This window comes from Odocoileus virginianus, chromosome 12, assembly GCF_023699985.2.
Source record: "Odocoileus virginianus isolate 20LAN1187 ecotype Illinois chromosome 12, Ovbor_1.2, whole genome shotgun sequence".
NCBI lineage: Eukaryota > Metazoa > Chordata > Mammalia > Artiodactyla > Cervidae > Odocoileus > Odocoileus virginianus.
In genome coordinates this window covers 379,013-397,266 of record NC_069685.1, presented here as the reverse complement: position 1 = coordinate 397,266, position 18,254 = coordinate 379,013, and the positions used below count along the sequence as shown (strand labels likewise).

The window sequence follows — 18,254 nt, the reverse complement described above, 5'->3', positions numbered from 1 at the left end:
TCTTCTGCAGGGGATCTTCCTGACTGAGGGATGGAACCCAGGTCTCCTGCATTGCAAGTGGATTCTTTATCATCTGAGCCACCAGGGAAGCCCTTACCTGTATACATGGAAAACTGCAATAAATACACACAACAGAATACTCAGCATATTTATAAAGAGAAACAAACTACTGGAACGTGTGATAACATAAATGACTGTCACAAATGTTACGTTGTGCCAAAAATGTCACCCTCAAAAGAGTACATTCTGTGTGACTCTATTTATATGAAGTTCAGTAGGCAAAACTAATCAGTTATAATAGAAATCATATCACCCTAGATTCGGGGTGAGGGATTTACAGGGAAGAGGTTTGAAGTTATATATGCTCAATGTCTTGATCTAAGTGTGGTATACGCATTTGTTAAAACTTAGCAAACTGAAAAGTTAAAATCCATGGAATGTAAGCTACAATGTAGCCCACTAAGTGGTGGAAAATGACTGCTTTAAGCAAACACTGAGATTAACCAAAGGTCAATAGAAGGTTTTTATAAATTATGAAACACTTTTTTTAATGGAAAATAATAATCCTGTCTGATAGAATCCAAAATAAGAATGTAACCCCTCCCCAAAAATCAAACATATTTACATGACCAAATTTCTACACTAGTCATTATAAAGTTAATTTAAAACAGCAGCTTAAAAATACATGTTAGTGACACAAAGTAAAATAATTGTAACTTATACATCCTAGGGGAAGGCACAAGGACACTCAAACTAGAAGAGCACATTAATTTTACTAACCTGACAAGGGATAATCATCAAGGTTCAAAATGTAAAAAATTTTATGTAAATAATGCTAGGGTTTATAAAACCTTTGGCTTATCTCAAACCAAATATGTCAGAATCACAGATAAATTAAGAACTCTAGACTAACCACCTAAACTGGTTTGGTGAGACAGACCCTTCCCTCACACTTGCCACATGCCTGATGCAAACATGCTATTTCCCACACAGGCTCCATACCTAAACAAAAGGCAAAGATCAAGGGAAAAAAACCCAGATGATGAGGATTTTGACTTATTTCTAATTTTTCTCATCCCTGCTCAAATTATTCAATATTGTTTATAAGATGATAAATCATAATCAGGGTAGGCTTATTTTTTATTCACCAAGTTATATACCTTGCATATACCACATGAAGCTTCTTAAAACATGAACTGCAAAACAATTCAACTGTCTTGACATCTTCAAAGATTATATATTTCAATGATATGAAGCTATAGTAAATAACATAATTACTAATGCTTCTGGAGTAACTAGCTTTTCTCCAAATAAAAACTTAACAAACCACTTCAAGTGTGATGTCCGTCTAGTTCTACAGGATGTTCTTATAATAAAGCTTCTAGATTTTCTCAAGCTAGCTGACCCCAGTGACTTTTTCCATATTAAATTTTGAATAAGTTCTTCATCTGTTCTATGTCTTAACTTATATAGAGTAAAACATAATTTAACTGGCAAGGCTAAAAACTGGATGTTCTCACTGGTCAAATATTTTGATTAAAATTATGAGGCTTGCCAAGTTCTAACTAAAAACACAATAAAATACAACTAAGATCAAACTCAATCTTCCCTGGCGGCTCAGATGGTAAAGAGTCTGCCTGCAATGCAGGAGGCCTGGGTTCGACCCCTGGGATGGGAAGATCCCCTGGAGAAGGAAATGGCAACCCACTCCATATTCTTGCCTGAAACATCCCATGGATGGAGGAGCCTGGTGGTCTACAGTCCATGGGGATGGAACGAGTCACACATGACTGAGCAACTAATACATAAGATAAAAACTCAACTATAAGTAATTTAAAATTTTACAGTAATTTTTAATGTAAAAGAAATTCACCATGTTTTGCCTCTAGATAATAATAATAAACTAAAATTATCACTATTCCAGTAGAGTGATAAAATACTAAGTTAACAGATTTCTAGGTATTAGAATGTCAGATAAATTCACTCCCATAAGATTTCCATTGCTATACTATAAACAACCACTAACTCTAAAGGTTTGATTCAAGGCGTTTTTACTTTTTTTAAGTGTTAACTGTGTTTTCCAAGCATATCATCTACCAGAAATCCTTTTAGACACAAGGCACTTACTCTCTATTTCCTAAGAGAAACAGAACTTGAATAAAAAAACAGTAAGTGTTCTGTAGATTCTGCTAGAAGTATCTCCAGCCACCACAGTCAAACCAATGGAAAAGGCTGTTATAAATCAAAGATAGAAAAAAGTACCACCCCAGAATGCTACCACCACACTAATCCAAATATACAAGACTTGTTGGGTGGAGAGAATCAATAGCAAATTATGAACCTTTACTTGGGGAGGATCACAAATAATATATGCTGATTATGAAGAGTGAAAATATAAAGAGTAAGGGAAAGATTACATGAGCACTTTTTATACAGTGATCCCAAACAATTTCAAATGAGTTCTTCCTCAAGGACTCGAGTCCTTTTACTGCTGTTGCATTTTCTGACTAAGACCCATTGTTGCTGTTTAATCATTAAGTCCTATCTGACTCTTTTGAGACCTCAAGTATGTACAGGCTCCTCTGTCCACGGGATTTCCCAGGAAAGAACACTGAAGTGGGTTGCCATTTACTTCAAGCACAAGACCTTTCCAAACTACATCTCCTGCATTAACAAGCAGATTCTTTACCACTGAGCCACCTAGGAAGCCTGACTAACACCATAGAACCTCTTAGTATTTTTAGAAGTCTTAGCTGTGATATTTTACAGCATTCCTATGAGGTTAGTCTCATTTAATAGCTGTACACCAGACAGAAAACTTAACGTCTTACTCAAAGCCATTACTGAAGTTGATAGTAAGTTCAAGATTTCAGCTTTGAATTCTAATAGGACAATGATCAAGAGTCCACTCACCCATGAAATTTCCAGCAGAGAGTCAATTTACAGGTTCCTTATTATCTCCTCAGTTGTTCAATATTAATTTAAACATGCAGTATTATATACTCACTTAAATAATTTCATGCTAAGATGCCACTGTCAACACCTGGGAAACTATTCAGTAGATGTTCTTTAACCTAGGAGATGAGCCTTTCTTCACTGAGCTCCTCTGGTATTCAGGCAACTTCTACATGTGTGGCTGAGAATGGAAAATGATCATTCAATCAAAATAACTAAAGGGCAGATCTCAAACATGACTGTAACCAAGCTTACACCATGATTATGAGTATAGTTACAGTCTCTCAGAGGAAATTATTTTTGAAATTATTTTGACATAAGGCACATGAACAGTATGAAAAGGCAAAAAGATGGGACACTGAAAGATGAACTCCCCAGGTCAGTAGATGCCCAATATGCTACTGGAGATCAGTGGAGAAATAACTCCAGAAAGAATGAAGGGACAGAGCCAAAGCAAAAACAATACCCAGTTGTGGATGGGACTGGTGATAGAAGCAAGGTCCAATGCTGCAAAGAGCAATATTGCATAGGAACCTGGAATGTTAGGTCCATGAATCAAGGCAAACTGGAAGTGGTCAAACAGGAGATGGTAAGAGTGAACATCGACATTTTAGGAATCAGTGAACTAAAATGGACTGGAATGGGTGATTTTAACTCAGATGACCATTATATCTACTACTTTGGATAAAAATCCTTTAGAAGAAATGGAGTAGCCATCATAGTCAACAAGGGTCTGAAATGCAGTACTTGGATGCAATCTCAAAAACGACAGAAAGATCTCTGTTCATTTCCAAGGCAAACTATTCAATATCACGGTAATCCAAGTCTATGCCCCAACCAGTAATGCTGAAGAAGCTGAAGTTGAATGGTTCTATGAATACCTAGAAGACTTGCTAGAACTAACACCCAAAAAAGATGTCCTTTTAATTATAGGGGACTGGAATGCAAAAGTAGGGAGTCAAGAAATACCTGGAGTAACAGGCAAATTTGGCCTTGCAATACAGAATGCAAGGGCAAAGGCTAAAGGAGTTTTGCCAACAGAACACCCTGGTCATAGCAAACATCCTCTTCCAACAACACAAGAGAAGACTCTACACATGGACATCACCAGATGGTCAATACCAAGATCAGACTGATTATATTCTCTGCAGCCAACGATGGAGAAATTCTACATAGTCAGTAAAAACAAGACCGGGAAGCCGACTGTGGCACAGACCATAAACTCTTTATCGCCAAGTTCAGACTTGAATTGAAGAAAGTGGGGAAAACCACTAGACCATTCAGGTATGACCCAAATCAAATCCCTTACAATTATACAGTAGAAGTGAGAAATAGACTCAAGGAATTAGATCTGATACACAGAGTACCTGAAGAACTATGAATGGAGACTTGTGACGCTTACAGGAGGCAGGGATCACGACAAAGAAATGCAAAAAGGCAAAATGGCCGTCCGAGAGGCCTTACAAAGAGCTGTGGAAAGAAGAGAGCGGAAAAAAAGGGGAAAAGGAAAGATATCCCCACTTGAATGCAGAGTTCCAAAGAGTATCAAGGAGAGATAAGAAAGCCTTCCTCAGCAATCAGTGCAAAGAAATAGAAAAAAACAATAGAATGGGAAAGACTAGAGATCTCTTCAAGAAAATCAGAGATACCAAGGGAATATTTCATGCAAACATGGGCTCAATAAAGGACATAAATGGTATGGATCGAATAGAAGCAGAAGATATTAATAAGAGGTGGAAAGAATACACAGAAGAACTGTACAAAAAAGATCTTCATGACCCAGATAATCATGATGGTGTGATCACCAACCTAAAGGCAGATATCCTGGAATGTGAAGTCAAATGGGCCTTAACAAGCATCATTATGAACAAAGCTAGTGCAGGTGATGGCATTCCAGTTGAGCTATTTCAAATCCTCAAAGATGATGCCATGAAAGTGCTGCACTCAATATGCCAGCAAATTTGGAAAACGCAGCAGTGGCCATGGGACTGGAAAAGATCAGTTTTCATTCCAATCCCAAAGATAGGCAATGCCAAAGAATACTCAAACTACCACACAATTGCACTCATTTCACATGCTAGTAAAGTAATGCTCAAAATTCTCCAAGCCAGGCTTCAACAGTACATGAACTTCCAGATGTTCAAGCTGGTTTTAGAAAAGGCAGAGGAACCAGATATCAAATTGCCAACACCCACTGGATCATCAAAAAAGCAAGCGAGTTCCAGAAAAACATCTGCTTTATTGACTATACCAAAGCCTTTGACTGTGTGGATCGTAAGAAGCTGTGGAACATTCTTACAGAGATGGGAATACCAGACCACCTGACCTGCCTCTTGAGAAACCTGTATGCAGGTCAAGAAGCAACAGTTAGAACTGGACATGGAACAACAGACTGGTTCCAAATCAGGAAAGGAGTACATCAAGGCTGTGTACTGTCACCCTTATTTAACTTATATGCATCATGAGAAATGCTGGGCTGGATGAAGCACAAGCTGGAATCAAGACTGTTGGGAGAAATATCAATAAACTCAGATATGCAGATGACACCACCACCCTTATGGCAGAAAGTGAAGAGGAACTAAAGAGCCTCTTGATGAAAGTGAGAGAGGAGAGTGAAAATGCTGGCTTAAAACTCAACATTCAGAAAACTAAGATCATGGCATCTAGTCCCATCACTTCATGGCAAATAGATGGGGAAACAGTGACAGACTTATTTTGGGGGGCTCCAAAATCACTGCAGATGGTGACTGCAGCCATGAAATTAACAGATGCTTACTCCTTGGAAGAAAAGCTATGGCCAACCTAGACAGCATATTAAAAAGTAGGGACATTACTTTGCCAACAAAGGTCCATATAGTCAAAGCTATGGTTTTTCCAGTGGTCATGTATGGATGGGAGAGTTGGACTATAAAGAAAGCTGAGCGCAGAAGAATTGATGCTTGTGAACTATGGTATTGGAGAAGACTCTTGAGAGTCCCTTGGACTGCAAGGAGATCCAACCAGTGCATTCTAAAGAAAATCAGTCCTGAATATTCATTGGAAGGACTGATGTTGAAGCTGAAACTGCAATACTTTGGCCACCTGATGTGAAGAGCTGACTCTTTTGAAAAGACCCTGATGCTGGGCAAGACTGAAGAAAGGAGGAGAAAGGATGACAGAGGATGAGATGGTTGGATGGCATCATCGACTCAATGGAAATGAATTTGAGTAAACTCTGGGAGCTGGTGATGGATATGGAGGCCTGGCATCTGTAATCCACGCGGTCACAAACAGTCAGACACAACTGAGTGACTGAAGAATAAAAAATTTTTCCAACAATTTTTATAATGTTATTAATTGTAGAAACGTTAGTTAATTTCCATTTGGAGACAGATAAGAGTTCAAAAATACTAGTCCTCTGCCTTCTGGTTGGAATTTTGGCCTCAGTAAGAACTATGGCTGGTATACCAAATTGGTCACATCCTCAAGAGTTTGAGGATAGGAAAGACAACTACTAGAATATCAAACGTTCAGAAACAGGTTATCTGATGAGTTTTTCTGGATACCACACAGGGTGGAGATACATTAGACTTGATGGCACTCAATCAATATTCCTTACTAGAAATGTATACTTGATAGTGTGATTACAATTCATTACAGTCCTCTCTTACCCATTAGAAGTAACCCCCTTACCGCCTCCGCCACTTCTCTGTGATTCCACATTAACTACAACAACCCTCTGATTACTAATGCTATCAGCAGGGACCTAGATCCCAGAAGTGATGTACACTGGACACTACACACATCTATACTCACTCAATTCAGTTCAGTTCAGTTCAGTTGCTCAGTCGTGTCCGGCTCTTTGCGACCCCATGAATCGCAGCACGCCAGGCCTCCCTGTCCATCACCAACTCCTGAAGTTTACTCAAACTCATGTCCATCGAGTTGGTGATGCCATCCAACCATCTCATCCTCTGTCGTCCCCTTCTCCTCCTGCCCCCAATCCCTCCCAGCATCAGGGTCTTTTCCAATAAGTCAACTCTTCACATGAGGTGGCCAAAGTACGGGAGTTTCAGCTTCAGCATCAGTCCTTCCAATGAACACCCAGGACTGATCTCCTTTAGGATGAACTGGTTGGATCTCCTGGCAGTCTACAGTCACTAGAAACACCCAATTAGCTGTAAAGTAACAGGCTGTTTAAGGTTCTCAGGACAGGAGCCTTGTCTGTCTTGCTTGGTATTGCATTGCCAATTCCTGGAACATTATCTGGCATAAAAAAGATGTTCCATAATATTTTAATGAACAATTATTGAAAACTGAAATTTATCAGAATCAATACCAGCAGTGGAAAATACAAGCAAGCTCAATAGCTTAGAAGAATGAAAGGGAAAGAACAAGTCATGCATGAACAGCAGTAAAATGGTTATTAATCCTTATATGAACTAGCCTGGTCTAGTTGCAGACCATAAAAGGCTTAGATCTTCAACTTCAATCCTAAACTAATCCTGACGAAGACTGCAAAATTTGTTAGTGACCTAATCAGTGATTATAGTCTGTCATTAAACTTGCTGTTCTAAATGTAGAAGGCTCCCCAACACACCCTCAGGCTTACTAAGCCAGGTGTGGCCCTAAAGCCCCACAGAACTGAGCATAGTCCCAGATTCAAGGTTTACAGTATGTTCTCTAATGGGAATATGGATATGACAATACCAACCTTACTTAGCTCTGGTCATAATAAATGCCTAGCCCTTACTAAGCCTCCTTCCAGACAAGCTAGAACCTAGAAGCTGTAGGCTTGAATCCCTGTTCACTCAGAGCAGCTCTTTCTGGATCAAAGACCCCGTCATCAGTCTAACAGCAGGCATTACCACCACCACAAGACCCCACTGCCAGGGATCCTGTGGCACCTCATTCATACCTGAATTTATCACTCAACCTTGAACATTTTAATTTGGAATGCACACTACTCTCAACTTAACAAATATTTATCTAGTACTTGCCCCTGTCCCACCCCGGATTAGCACCCTTATTCCTAGCTCGATTTATTCCTGGCTCAAACCTCAATCCAAACTGGACTTTTAATGAAGTCCCAGCGTGTCTCACCTCTATATAAACCAGTTAACTAATCATGATGTTCCACAAGCTCTTACATAAGAAAGAACAGAATCATCCCCCCTTTGTAGACAGATTCAGAGAAGTTAAGGTCTTTGAACAAGGTCACACAGTGTTTAAATAGTAAACCCAATATTCAAATCCAGCTTAAAGTCTATACTCTATTCATTATGCTTTCTGTTCCTTGTTCATTTCTTGTAGCATCAGGACCATAAGCACAGGCCAGAGTATTCAGCAGATATTCCATCAATGTCTGTTTAACTGATAGGATATCTTCAGTGTCCATTTTAAAATAAATTTTCATCAACGAGCATCTCATCCCAGTGTTGATCTATCCAATGCAAAAATACAGGAGTATCCTTTACCAACTCCCACTTAACCAGTGGCCTGACCGACAACCTCTTCCCATGCTCCGTGCACGTGAACAGGCCTGTACACTTCAACCTCTCCTCTCAGCTGACACGCGATTCATCAACACACGTGTGTAAGATCTGTGTGGGGCATATGCACTTGCTACTGAAATAATTTAAATAACTATATGTAATCCAATGAAATGTGACTGTAGAAAGAGTGCTTTTATGTGAAACCAAGCTTGATTGCTTTAGAATGGTTTGATCAATATGTTACTACAAAAAAATTTTTTAATCAAATTAGACGTGTGAAGAATGTCAGAGAAAGTCTATAGTCTGAGCAAGACTTTGCACTGAAATTTCTTTTCAAGTATCTCAGTTCTTTTTCTAATTTTAATTTTATTTATTTACTTTTGGCCATACTAGGTCTTCGCTGCTATAAACAGGTTTTCTCTAGTTGCAGCGAGCAGAGGGCAGTGCACAGGCTTATCATTACCACGGCTTATCCTGTTGTAGAAACATTACTTTGCCAACAAAGGTCCGTCTAGTCAAGGCTATGGTTTTTCCAGTGGTCAAGTATGGATGTGAGAGTTGGACCATAAAGAAAGCTGAGCACTGAAGAATTGATGCCTCTAAACTGTGGTGTTGGAGAAGACTCTTGAGAGTCCCTTGGACTTCAAGTAGATCCTAAAGTCAATCCTAAAGGAGATCAGTCCTGAATACTCAGGACTGGAAGGACTGATGCTGAAGCACCAAAACTCTGGCCACCTGATATGAAGAGCCAACTCATTAGAAAAGACCCTGATGCTGGGCAAGATTGAAGGCAGGAGGAGAAGGGGACGACAGAGGGCTAGATGGTTGGATGGCATCGCCAACTCAAAGGACGTGAGTTTGAGCAGGCTCCGGGAGATGGTGAAGGGAAGTGACGTCTTGCCTGCTGCACTCCATGGGGTTGCAAAGGGTCGGACACGACTGAGCGACTGAACAACAACGTCCTGCTGCAGGGCATAAGCTCGAGGGCGAGAGGGCTTTGGTAGCTGCAGCTCACAGGCTCTGGACTGCAGGGTCGGCAGTTGCAGCACATGGGCTTAGCTGCCTCATGGTATGTGGAATCTTCTCGGGCCCGGGAGGGAACCTGTGTCCCCTGCACTGGCAGGCAGACTGCTAACCAGTGGACCACCAGGGAAGCCCTCAAGTTTCCCAGTTCTTGCTGTACTTTAAGAACAAGCATGTGACTCTCCAAGCAGCTGGCTGTACTTAGTTTTACAACAAAATACTGGCATAATTTGTACAGTAACATGTTGGGGGTTAAATATTTAGGGTAAACAAGTGCTCTTTAATAATTTCTCCACTTGAACAGCCTTTTTTTGATTAAGTGCCCAATTGTATCAACAGGCATCCTACCGTGGTAGCCTTTCCTGAAATACCCTCCTTTCAGGCGCCCTCAAGTAAAAGGCTTGACAGTGACACACCACTGACACATGTTAGTCTACACAACCAAGAAAATGGACACACCATGTTCAATTTTCTATTGTACTGCTGCTAAGTCGCTTCAGTTGTGTATAACTCTGTGCGACCCCAGAGACGGCAGTCCACCAGGATCCCCCGTCCCTGGGACTCTCTAGGCAAGAACACTGGAGTGAGTTGCCATTTCCTTCTCCAATGCATGAAAGGAAAAGTGAAAGTGAAGTTGCTCAGTCATGTCTGACTCTTAGCAACCCCATGGACTGCAGCCTACCAGGCTCCTTTGTCCATGGGATTTTCCAGGGGAGAGTACTGGAGTGGGTCGCCACTGCCTTCTCCCTCTATTGTACTCAGGTTGTGTTAAACATTCCAATGAGTTTCTCTTGAAAAACTCTTGCTTTAATTCTGTTCCTTTTGAAAAGGGATGAGCTTTTTCTATCTCAAATAATTTCAGTTTATGCAACACACAAGTTTCATGAACTGTTTAAAACCAATCCATTCAAAATTATATCAGATGCTTCTTAAATTCTAGTATGATAAAAGTTCTAATGTAGACAGAACCTGCAGACAAACACTCATAATATTAATTTGGGAACAAAATCATTACTTACATTGGCACTGTCTATTAAGAGTCTTACCTTAGTTTTTCACACTTACATCAAATGAAAAACTCTTATCTACCTTTAGCAAGTCAAAACAAATACCCAAAAGCTGAGAAGTAAAAATGCATGTAACAAAACCAAAAATTTAGCACTGAAGTGAATGTTTTTAAAAATTCAGTATTCTCTAGGATTCTTCAACATGTTAATCAACACATCAAATGAAGAATATAAAACCTTCAATAATTTGGGGGATACTAAAAAATTTTTTTGAGTTATAAATGTGCTTTTATTTTTAAATTCACAAACTTTTTAAGTAACACTAGTAGTTAACAACAACTTAATAGTTGTTGTGTGATGCTGGAACTAATTACTTAACCCTCCTGAGATTCCTCATTTGAAAAATGGAGTAATACCTATCTACTATGCTGATGAGTATCAACAAAGGCATATGTAAAATGCCTAGCATACAACTGAAAATAAACCCATGTAAAAACCCTGCATACACACACACACACGTACACAGAGTCAAGTATTTTCAGTGGGAGAGATAAGGGGAGACAAAGTACAAGAATTCTCTGAACATGTATGCAGAACTCTGTGCATATATGCTTTAGTGCACTTTACTTGGGAAAAAGTTCACAGTTTTTCATCAGCTTATCAAAGATTCCATGACCCCAAAAAAGTTTAAAAGACCACTTTTATAGTAGCCTTTGGCTTTATTTTCTCTGTTCCCAGATTTATAAAGTTCATAAAATTTGATTGGATACACTAGACACAAGTAATTTACATTATTCAACAGCAACAACAGCAAATAAAAGTTCAATTAAAAGTGTGGTCATGGTAAAATATTCTCCTTTTATTTCTCTTAAAAAAATTCACTTGACTCAAATTATTAAAGCAATTAAAAGCAACTACTCAAAGTCAAAATCAAAATTTGAAAACCTAAACAAAAACCAACAGCAATACCAAAAAAAAAAAAAAAATCAGGAAACCTTAAACAGTCAAAATGTAAAACCCTATTATTAATACTTATATAATAAAGTGACATTTATTCCTCCTTTAGAATTAACTTATCAAACTACTTAATTCGCTCATTCCAACTCAAAGTTAACATAACCTTCACTTCAAACAGTTTTTTTCTATATTTTAAATTTGTATAATAAGGAGACTGTATGGTATCACAGAAGTGACCCTTAACTAGGAATCAGGGAAATCAGGCTTATGGTCCTGCTCTGTCACCAGCAGACTCTATAAAGACAGCTGTGAAGAGTCAGTTGCTCAGCATTCTATGGCACTATGTATGATTCTATATAAAACATGCAATCCCAAAGTAGAATACTAAGATACCTGCTATCCTAGGACTATACTTTATTATTAAAGAGAAATGTACAAAAGGAAGTTTACCTACCTACCTGACAAAAGATATGATTCTAGGTCTCATGAGAAAATCCACAACAATAAACCGTTGAACTACAGAAAGTTCTATCCCCATTGCTAACACGTTCAAGGCAGATATACTCAGAACAGGACTTCTAGTTAGGGCCATTGAAAACTTCAGCTTCACATTAATAAGAACACCATATACCTCCCCAGAATTGTTTCTTTCCTTAAGGTGAAAAGCATTTAGAAGAAAGATCTCCAGAATGCAGACAGACAAACATACACAAAATAGAGGAAACAGCAGTTTAGCATATCTTAAGAGTTAAGCCCTTACTTTGTACTTTTAAAAAATACTTGTTATGGAAAAGGTAGCTTGTTTTAACCAATTTTATTTCCAAACTGACTTTTCCAAAGTAAGTATTCTTCAACGGAGCATAAAATAAGGCTTCATATACCAAGATACCCCTACATACCTCTTCCAAAAAACAACAAAACAATACAACCAAATACAACTCTTTGAATGTATTCCTGTAAGAGTCAGCAATACATACAAAGGGAAATTAGCAGGACAAGAGGTTTTCTGAGAGGTGTGATGACTAACATTTCAGGACTGGAACACGACAGCTATTAAAAGAAACATGAAAGGCATTCCCAGTTCCTCACAGGCCAATGTCTTTACTGCAAGAATTACTATAAACAGCATTCAGGGCTGAATTCACACAGTCCAGTCTTCTAGGCCTAAACCATCTTTTCTAATTTTACCCAGGTGACACATTATGTGAATCAAAGAAACCAATCAGTAGCTCATTTACTGAAGGCCAGATACGGGACACAATGAGACTCTGCACCAAAACTAATAAAAAGAAGGGACAAAAGAAACCCAAGATCAGGGTTCTTATTGAAATAATGCCCCAGAAATCCAGCAAACAGCATTACTGGTACAGAAAAGATCAGAATGAGGTAACATGTACCAAACATTTCCTCCATGTTTAAAAAAATGTTCACAGAGCATCTGATTCACACCTTTATATATGACCTCAGGATCAACCAAGGCTTTTCAAATGCTTTACCTTATGAATGGGACTTTCAAGCAGAGGTTTATTGAGACTATCTAGCAAGGATCACCAGGAGGCCTCACCACTGCCAATATATAAAATTTAATAACAGCATGTCCTAACAAGTTAAAGTGCAAAGATTTCAGTCTCCCAACTCAAATAATCTGTGGCATATTTCATATGCCATAATTACAAGGAATAGAAGATTTCCTATTTGTGCAAGTAGAATTTATACAGATTATTTCTTAAGAAGTTAGCCCTAGTTCTTTTTGCCATCCTCAAAACACAGCTAATCTATTGGAAGGAGTATAAATAAATACAGACTTTTAGATGGCAGTCTGGCACGTCTATCAGAAATTAAAATATGCCTGTACCTTTTGAGTCAGCAATTATATGTTGAAGAATCTATCCCATGAAATTTAATGCAAATATAAAAATGCTCGTTCACTGCAACATTTTTTGTAAAGGTGAAAAATCATGTATGCTAACTAACACATGGGACAGCCCACAAAAGAAATGAGCTGGACCCGTATGTATTGACATACAAAGAATTTCAAGACACTTTGCTCAGTGAAAAAGCAAGTTACAGAACAGCAGATATAATAAAAACATACTTTTGTCAAGAAACTTGTGTATGTGTGTGTGTGTAACTGCACAGAAAACAGTCTTAAAGATTAATAGCAAACAGAGTCTACCCTTTAGGGAACAGAGTGTGGGATGGGTAAGTACAAAGAGAAGTATAGTTTTAAACAGGGACTTTTACTATTTACTCCACACACACCTGCATTAAACATCTGCATCATACATATAAAACATTCACTCTTTATAGAATGTAAGAGAGATGCAATGTCAAATTTTAGCTGAACTCTAGAATCACTAACAGAGGATGCTGAAATAGTCAAAGAAGTAAAGGCTCTTGGGCATCAGAAACACCCTTTACAGACTTAACCTTCCAGGAAATAATGGAAAAAGTGGGCAGCACTGAGCAGTACTTATAAATGAACATGTCATGTTTTCATAAAAGAACAAGCATCATTCAGAGAACTAAAGACTTTGTGTCTTAGAACTGTAAGAAAGATACTGAAATCAGAAATATTATTAAAAAGCTATAATCATTCTAAATGTCTCTTAAAAATACAGTTATAACAACAAATTCTGTTACTTTGGTACTGTTGACTACAAAATATAGTCCCAATCTCAAAGTAGAGTTATTTTATTTGGTGAGAATATTTAGGACTTGGAGTACAGGAGGCAGCGTCTCAGTAGCCCTGAGAGACTGCTCCAAGGAGGCAGGAGGGAGACAGTCAGGCTATCTATAAGTCTGCCACAAGGTGGGCAGGCAGTCTGAACATCAAAGATTATTGGTAAGTAAGAAAAATCAGATATCAAGTTAAGGAATTTAGCATTCTTCTATGTAGGGAAGGTGCAAGCGTTTGGGATTATTGAAGTCATGCCTTTCATATGCATCTCAGCTAACTGGGGTCAGCATACAGCATATTTACAGAGATCTTTTTCACTCTTGAATTCCCTTGGGGCCTTCTGGTTCACACAGGGGGGCTGTAATTGCTGATGGCTGTGACATCCTTAAGTTCCTTTCGTAGGGAGTGGGGCCGCTTGTCAGCATATGGCTCAGGAATTTACGGCTGCTGCTTGCCAGCATTGCTTAGAAATTCACAGTGGAGAGCCAGAATCTCAGATAGCTGTGGCACTTTGTTTACGGATATGGCAGGAGACATTCCATTTCACAATACAAAGTATCTATGCATAGGTACGCTCTTTTGCATTAGAAAACTGGCATGTGTAAAGAGCCACACGGTATGGGCTGTCACCCTTACCTGTACATTCTCTTCTGTCACCTGAATCTCTGCTGTGTAAACATAGTCGATCAGCATCCTCAGGGTCCAGCCATCCACCTCCTTGATGCGAACTCTCTTTGCTCGGCTCTCACTCATCTCACCTAAAATAAAAGGAGCAATGTTGACACTGCACCAGACACCCAGCAGAAACACCAAGGCCAGGCAGATGGCCAGCCACTCACTGTATTCAGTAGGCAAAATGGTCAGCCCCTTCAGCAAACCTACAATATTCCCTTACCTCCCGTAAAAGCTTATCTGAACAAACCATACAAAGTACCTCTGTTACCCACTTATACCTGAAAATTACATCATGGTGACGAACATGCCACATGTTAAATTGCATGAACTCTTAACACCTGTGGCATTATAGATTCCGGTCTGATGCTGTCCATGCCATTTTTTGGTCCATGCTGTGGATAAAGAATGTCATCTGCCAACTCAGTCAACAAAGGATGTTGCAGCCATCAGTCACTGCAGGCCACCCCAGACTGTACACCATGAGGGAATTCAGAATAGGGGGAAAAAAAAAAACAGGCAAACTAATATATAATAAAGGAATGATTTCAATGAGCCCAGATTCGTGTATCTTCCCATACACAGAAAAGCACTAAAATGACTTGTCAGGTTTTTCATCTTTAGATGTTCCGACTACCTGCTTTTTTTTATTTTGTATTTTTGCAAAAACTCCTCCATACCCTGGCTCCTCTCTTATTTCTTCAGATCATTCCCTCAGAAAGATCCGAGAGGCTACCCCCTGGGCTCCAAAAGTCCAATGAGTAAAACATAATGCACACTTCTAATGTGTGCATTTTTTTAGTTGACAATGCTTTAAAGTAGTTTCTTTCCCTTTTGAATTTCGACTCATGACTAGAACACAGTGTTATCCCATTAGGCTAACTCATAGCACTCATTCACAAGCACTCCAGGGCCTGCCCCTGCCCTCAGGAAGGACACACCTCTCACGTAGGAAATAATCAGAACACAAATTACACAAAATGCCAAGGAAATGCAAGACAAAAGAGGGATTTTAAAGAGGTAAGTCGACCAAGGCAACTGTCAAAGGGCCTTCTAACCCAAAATCCATTCCTGCTTGTCATATGTAGCAAGTTAATCCTAAGATAATTTCCATACCACCATTTATAACCACTATGCTTAAAGCCTTTGACTGTGTGGATCACAACTGTGGAAAATTCTTAAAGATATGGGAATACCAGACCACCTTACCTGCCTCCTTACTTGACCTCCTGTATGCAGGTCAAGAAAATACAGTTAGAACCAGACAAGGAACAACAGACTGGTTCAAAATTGGGAAAGGAGGAAGTGGTCCTAAGATGGTGGAGGAATAGGACAGGGAGACCACTTTCTCCCCCACAAATTCATCAAAAGAACATTTGAACGCCGAGCAAATTCCACAGAACAACTTCCGATTGCTGGCAGAGGACATTAGGCACCCAGAAAGGCAGCCCACTGTCTTCGAAAGGAGGTAGGACAAAATATAAAAGATAAAAAGAGACAAAAGAGCTAGGGACAGAGATGAGAGAAGTTTCCAAACACCAGGAAACACACTCTGGTGGGTCTGTGGCGAGCCTTGGAACCTCAGAGGGCAAAATAACCAGGAGGAAAAATAAATAAATAATTAAAACGCACAGATTACCTGCCTAACAGCCGCTGGCATCCCCCACTAGCAAGCGGGGTGGGGGGTGGGGTGGGGGTGGGGGAGGGACAGGGAGGAGCGGGCTGCATTGCTTAGGGTAAGGACCAGGCCTGAATGCCCTGAGGGCAATCTGAGGGAATTAGCTTGAGATAGCAACCCAGACTGTGGGATAGCTATCCTGCGATCACAGGAAAAGCCCTAACCTAAGACACCGCCAGGCCCGCTCACAGAACAAAGGACCAAGCAAAGCTAGCCGGCTGCAGACCAGCCCATCCCCCCACCCGAGACAGGCAGGCGAGGAAAGCCAGAGCCGGAAGGGGGCAATCGTCCCCAGAGAGGCATCCGATACCAAACTGACTTCTCTGCTAACCAAGACTTCTTGGGATTCTGGACGGTCGTCATCTGCTGGGAGGATCAGAGACCAGCTCCCCAGAACAGACACAGGGCAGACCTAAGAAGGCGCGCACATTGTACACCCAGAAAACCAGCGGCTGGAACGGGAGAGGGGGTAAGCCGCAGCCTCCAACTGGGGGTGAATACACGTGACAAGCACCTGGTCACCTGAGCTGCTTGGGCCTGGGCCGGGCGCAAAACGCAGGCCCAACCAAGTCTGCGCCTTAGGAGTACCCGACACCCTGAACCTGAGCGGCTTAGACCTCAGAAGTGCATGTAAACCAGGGCCTGCATCAGACAGTTCCCAGCAGAGCAACCTAGAGTCTGAGCAGTGTAGACGGGGAAAGCACACACGCCGTGAGCGGGGGGCAACCCCCGTGTGAGCACTCGCCAGTGATAGTTGTTCCCAGTGTTCCTCCCTCTCCAAAGCACGACTGACCAAGCGAGCCTAAAAAAAAAAAGTGACCACCACCGCACCCCTTGTGGCAGGGCGGAAATTAGACACAGAAGAGACCAGCAGACAGAAGCTAAAATAAACAGAGGGAACCACTTGGGAAGTGACAGGTGCAACAGATTAAAACCGCCGACTACATAGGAAGAGGCCTATAAGACCTTAAGAAGTACAAGCCGGACCAAGGAACTATCTGAAGATGAACTGACCCCACACTGTCCGCAACAGCTCCAGAGAAAGTCTCAGATATATTTTTATTACTATCATTTTTTACATTAAAAAATATATATAAATTTTTTTTTAATTTTGTTTTTTTATTTTTTAAGTTCCCATTACTCCTTTAATTTTCATTTTTATAACCTACTATTACCTTGCCAAAAAAAGACCCTATTTTTAAAACAAACTTCATATACACATATTTTATAATTTCTGTGACTTTCAACCTTCAGTACCCATTTTCACTCAGGAGTGGGATCACTGGCCTGATTGCTCTCTCGCCCTTTTGACTCTCCTTTTTCTTCACCAGGTCGCCTCTATCTCCCCCCACCCCCTTTTCCTCTCTACCCAACTCGGTGAATCTCTTTGTGTGTTCCGGGCTGTGGAGAACACTTAGGGAACTGATTACTGGCTGGACCTGTCTCTCTCCTTCTGATTCCCCCTTTTATCCTCCCGGCCACCTCTGGCCCCTTCCTCCCTCTTCTCCTCTCAGTGTAACCCCGTGAACCTCTCTGAGGGGTCCAGACTGTGGCGAGCACACAGGGAAGCGATTACTGGCTAACTTGCTCTCTCCCTTTTGATTCCCCCTCTGCTCCTCCTGGTCACCTCTGTCTCCCTCTTCCCTCTTCTCTCCTGTGTAACTCTGTGTACCTCTCCGGTGTCCCTCACTGCAGAGAAACTTTTCATCTTTAACCTGGATGTTCTATCATCGGTGCTGTACAGATGGAGAAGTCTTGAGGTTACTGTAAGAATAAGACTGAAAACCAGAGGCAGGAGGCTTAAGTCC

General features: G+C 40.4%; 1 protein-coding gene across 4 annotated transcripts in view; it reads right to left on the bottom strand.

The window, feature by feature from the left end:
- Window positions 1-18,254, bottom strand: part of KLHL2 (kelch like family member 2) — a 164,592-nt gene that overhangs the window by 90,259 nt on the left and 56,079 nt on the right. For all 4 annotated transcript variants that reach the window (XM_070474689.1, XM_070474690.1, XM_070474691.1 and 1 more), the window contains one exon: window positions 14,733-14,854. In XM_070474689.1, coding sequence (XP_070330790.1) covers window positions 14,733-14,854 — 122 coding nt within the window. The remainder of the gene's footprint in view (window positions 1-14,732; window positions 14,855-18,254) is intronic.